We start from the raw sequence: 5,471 nt of genomic DNA on the forward strand, positions 1-5,471 counted from the left end.
ATGGATGTGGGTGTGTTATACATTAACTGCTATCATTAAAGTTGTATCACAACTGTTGAGTTCAGAGTCCTCCTAATGGCTAAAGGTTAAACTACACAAGTGTCTAATGATGTGCCATCTTGTGGTCAACTGAAATAAATGCATCTGCTGTTAAAAGAACACATTATACGCAATACAGTTTGTTTGCTTTGTGCCATAAGAAGTTTTTACAGTGTTGCACTTCAAACAACACTCTACACTGTAAAAAAAATAATGGGAAATGTGCTGGTCATTTTCTGCTAGTGCTTTATCCATATATTTGAGTGACATTTCTGTTGATGTTAAAACACAACGAAATTGTTAAAGTTTTAGTCTGTTTGGTTTTGTTTTCTGTTGTCCTGTTGTGCCTGTTTTCCCTCATTGGTTTCCCTGGTCGTTCATTGACCCACACCTGTTTCTGTTCTGCCTGATTGTGTTCTCCGTTGTATTTAAGCCCCTGTGTTTTTGACTGTGTTTGTGTTCTGGTTTAACGTGTGGTTGTTGTGGGCACGTGGTTTTGGTGTACCGCGCGTGTTCATGAAGTATGCCTTTCTCAACACTCAAGGTCAGCTTACAAAAGCAACAATAAAACACTCAATTCATTAAACATTGAATCAGAGAAATCAACTAAACTAACCCTTACCTAAAAAGGCAATACTAAATAATACTATTAAAAATACCTGGCAAAAGAGTAGGGTCCTTACAATCAAAACAAATAAAAAAATGAAAGCAAGTATGCCTGTCTGAAAAGATGAGTTTTTAATTGAGTTTTGAAAATGGTTATGGACGTGGAGTGTTGAATGTAGTGGGGCAGAGAGTTCCAGAGATATGGGGCTGAATAACTGAAAGCTCTAAACCCCATGGTAGCCAGGCGAGCATGTGGGAGGATGAGCTGAATGGAGGAAGAGGACCTGACAGAACCCTGAGAGTGGGTATCTTGATATGGAGGAGCTCAGTGAGATATTTAGGGTCAAGATTGTTGATGGCTTTAAATGTAAGGAGATTTTTATAAATGATGCGATATTTGAGGGGAAGCCAATGAAGTTGCTGCAGGACAGGTGTTATGTGACTGATGGGAGGGGTTTCTGGTTATGATACGGGCAGCAGTGTGTTGGACTAGTTGTCATTAATGGATGGATTTGTCAGGTAGACCATAGAGGAGAGAGTTGCAGTAGTCTAGGCTGGAAGTGACCAGGGTGTGAACCAGAATTTCAGCACTTTTGGGGGAGAGAGATGGGCGTAAGCGAGAAATGTTACGTAAATGGAAAAATGCCGATCGAGTGATGTTATTAATGTTCGACTGAAATGACAGAGTGCTATCTAGGATGACACCCAGACTCTTAACATGAGGGGAGGGGAACACAGATGAATTTCAATGGAGATGGAGAAATCATTTATTTTAGAGAGGATGGATTTGGTGCCAATAAGGAGGAGTTCAGTTTTGTCACTGTTAAGCTTGAGAAAGTTTAGAGAGAACCACGATCTGATTTCCTGAAGGCAATTAGATAGAGAGGTGGGAGGGAGGAATGTAGGGGGTTTGGTGGATAGGTAGAGCTGGGTGTCATTTGCGTAGCAATGGAACTTGATGTTATGTTTACGACAAATGTCGCCAAGAGGGAGAAGGTAGATAATGAACAAAAGGGTCCAAGGACAGTGCCTTGGGGAACACCAGAGGAAAGGGGGGGAGAGTGGGATCTGAAAGTTTTAAGTTGTACAAACTGAGTACGGCCAGAGAGATATGATTTAAAGCAGTGCAGGGGTGTATTAGATAATCCAAGGGAAACTAATCGGTCGATGAGGATGGTGTGGGAAATGGTGTCAAAAGCCGCACTCAGGTCCAGGAGGATGAGGATTGTCAGTAATCCAGAATCGGCAGCCGTGAGGAGGTCATGAGTGATTTTAAGAAGAGCTGTTTCGGTGCTATAGAGGGGACGGAAACCTGATTGGAACTGTTCATATGTAACGGGTGCAAGCTAGTGAAGAGCTGTGCAGTGTGTAAACCTCACTCCCCGACCAACAAAGACGCTCTAGCGACAGACGCTAGAGCCTCCTCGTTAGAGCGCCTGTCTCCCATTCAGACTGATGCTGGTTCGAAGGCCGCGCTGAGCGGGGCGAGTGAAACCGGTTACACATAGAGACTATTGTGGGTAAGGGGTTTATGAATCTGAGAAGCAACTGATTTTTCAAGAATTTTGAAAGGAAGGGGAGATTGGATATTGGACAGAAATTGTTAAAGTTGCTGGGGTCAGCTCCAGTTTTCTTAAGAATGGGGGTTATTGCCTGCAGTTTTGAAGGGCTACTGAACAATACCAGTGATGACCAAGGAATGAACAATTGCAGTTATAAAAGGGGTCAGGAACTGAATGCAAGTTTTAACCAATGTAGTCGGGAGGGGAACAAGTTGGCAAGTTGATGATTTAGATTTGCGAACAGAATTAGTTATTTCACCAGCAGAGGGGAGAGTGAAGGCAGATAAAAGATGACAAGAAGATATTTGAAAATCAGAGGATAGTTTGAGGGTTGCGATCTGAGGGGATATCTGTTGATGTATACGATCAAGAATGCGACACATGAAATACTTCTCGCGTGCTCATGAAGTACATTATAAGACTTTGTTATATTCTAAAAGGTTACTTTCACTTCTACCAAAGTAATTTTCTCCCAAGACATTTGTACTTTTACTCAAGTATTGCAGGTACATTTCTTAATCGCTGGTACAAACGGGAGGATTACAAAAAAAGCAACATTGAAGTTGTTTTGTCAAGCTATTAGATTGTGTCCCAGTAAATAAAAAACATTAAGTGACATGAAATGGGAGAAAAAAATGAACGCAAAGTGATTGGATACATTCAGCGACTGTGGTTGCATGTAACAATACAAATACCTTATGAGACGGTCATAATAAGAGAGATTTGTATTCCATACTGAAAATATTCTGTTATTTGATAGAACATTATGAAGTAAAAACATACTTAAAATTTAGCAAATATTAGATTCCTTACAAATCATTCTTACTTTCTTATCTTCAGTATACATGTGAATGAATGAATACGTTAATACAGTGCTTTATTGTGTATTGCAGTACACCCAAGTTGCCTTATCATCATATGAGGGGCTCGTTCCTCAACATCACCTCACACATTGCTCACTCTTTATCACAGAGCGATGTGTGTCAGTCTCTTTGCTTGTGTAATGAGAGCTCATTTTGGCTGTGAAAATCCCATAAAATTCTTTGGTTTACATATTCTGGGTTTGAGATTATTGGAATGGGCAAAAGCAGACCATGTGAAAAAAAATAGGATCACAGGGTTAACATTCATGTTGTCAGATCTTGGGATCAGAGGTTCTCCACACCAAGTACATGATTTAAAATGCAAAATGCATGCAGAATGCAAAAAGAAACAGAAGACTTAGGAGAAATGTGTTAATTTATTCATGCAAAATGTACAGAAATAATGTGAGCAGTACTATGTTTATGTTCTATTAACCATGCATAATCTTTAAACTTTTCAACACAGACATTTCTATCACCTTAATATCTGCACTCACTAGTAAAACTCAAAATCCAGATCATTATAACTCATCTAAATTTAAAGAACAAGTAAAACACTGAATGCTACCCTCGTTGAGAAATAAATATGCAAATATAGCGAAAACAACATATCACTTCAAATCCGGTGTATGAAAAAGTATATTTAAATACATTATAATGAATTGGTCCACCTAGTTCTCTTCTTTTCTCGGGCTCCCAGACTAGACCAGAGTTTAGTCATGATCTCTACCTTAAGTAGGACAACCGTTATCACGTGATCTTGGTTCATCCCTCAGTTCGCTTTTAGCACCCGAGACCACTCACAGAACCAATCCGGTCCAATTTCAGGCCAAAACAGCCTCGGTTCCAACCCCTCCGTAATCGATCTGGTGGAGCTCGCTTCTGATTGGTCAAAGCCCCCTTTAAAAGGCGGATCCAGGCATTCTCTGTCTGCACGGGTGTGTCAATCCATTTAGGGTATTCTGCAACTTTAAGACCAGAATTGAAGGTCTGCATGGGTTCTTCTGACTGGTCACTTGTGAGATTCTCAAGATCATCAAGGCTCAAAAGATCATTGTATTGCTCAAGGATCTGATTGATGACCTTTGAAAAAGCATTCTGGTGTCAGAAAATGTTTTATTAACAGACTACAATCTACAATGATGAGGAAGCTCACCTGCATGGCTTTGTCTGGGGTGTGCAGAGCTCGAGTGTGACCAGGCACTGGGTGGATAAGCAGGGCTACAAGCACCACAAATACAGAAGAGCACAACATGGTGCAAGTGATATTTGTCCCAGATACACCACTAATGCTGGAATGGATATTAGATGAACAGGTTTAGACGAACACGGCCAAACACAGACACAAATGGACACAAGACACAAATACTGTAGAAAATAAAGACACAAACACACAGTGAACACAAAGAAGGACACAAAACAGAGAAAGAAGTTAGTTGCACAATGAAACTGTTATTGTATTGATTAAACCTAGAATCAGGTTGAAAACATCCTTATTGTCTTACAGTACATAAACCGCGTATGTTTGACTCCGTACATTCAGGTGTCACTTTACACTGTCAGAAACTAGTACAAAACTGTCCCTTTTAACGTCGCTGGGCTGGAAACCTTGATGGAGGTCCCCTAAGGTCCTGATTTCAAATATACAGTTACAAAAGTAAAAATGTTTTCCATTTCCTGAAAAATAGCTCATTTTGACATCCGAGGTTTCGACATGCAAACACTTACTTTTGCAAAAGTAAAAAATTTGTTTAGGAAAACAAAACATTTCAAGGTATACAATAGATCCCAAGGGTACATAATGTACCAAAAAGGTACAACATTTTGTGTATACCTGGATTGATACAAGAAATTAACATTTAAGGGTAGAAGTAAAAGGTACAGTTTTGTGACAGTGCAGCACATAAAATAAGCAATTATATGTTGCATGAAGGATATATGACCTATTTTTAGCAGGGTAACATTATTTCCATGAAATTAGCTTTTTTCCACGTGTTTGAAGGTTTAACCTTTAAGTTTCTTCTCATTATTGATCTCACTACTTATTCTCATTAGGAAAAAAGATTAATTTGTGTATTGTTACATATAAATTTTGCAATTTTCATTATAGCGCCTTTTTAAGACTAAAAATATAAATAAATAAACCTTTTTTCTTTTTTTTGGTTGAGAGTGTGCTTAATTCTGATGCAAAAATGCAAAATCTCACATATCTTGTTAAACTAATTTAAAACATAAGTTAAAACGATGTCCTACTTTATTTATTTCCTTCGATTTTTTATTATTACCTGGGCATAGTCTTGGCAGGCAGTTTACTTAATTTCTAGGTAAAGTAAAATTTTTAAATGTATATATCTTGCAGAAAAATGTTGTATATATAAAGTAATGGTGTTTTAAAAGGTGA

At 38.7% G+C, this 5,471-nt stretch overlaps 1 protein-coding gene across 1 annotated transcript; it reads right to left on the reverse strand.

Annotated features, from left to right (window-relative positions):
* Nucleotides 1-3,853: 3,853 nt before the first annotated feature.
* nppcl (natriuretic peptide C-like) lies at nucleotides 3,854-4,325 on the reverse strand (the record flags this gene model as incomplete). Its single annotated transcript, XM_079469025.1, has 2 exons — nucleotides 3,854-4,168; nucleotides 4,227-4,325. 2 exons carry the CDS (start codon nucleotides 4,323-4,325, stop codon nucleotides 3,854-3,856), a joined length of 414 nt encoding a protein of 137 aa, XP_079325151.1.
* Nucleotides 4,326-5,471: the final 1,146 nt, after the last annotated feature.

The sequence above is a fragment of the Barbatula barbatula genome (assembly GCF_947034865.1).
Source record: "Barbatula barbatula genome assembly, chromosome: 12".
NCBI lineage: Eukaryota > Metazoa > Chordata > Actinopteri > Cypriniformes > Nemacheilidae > Barbatula > Barbatula barbatula.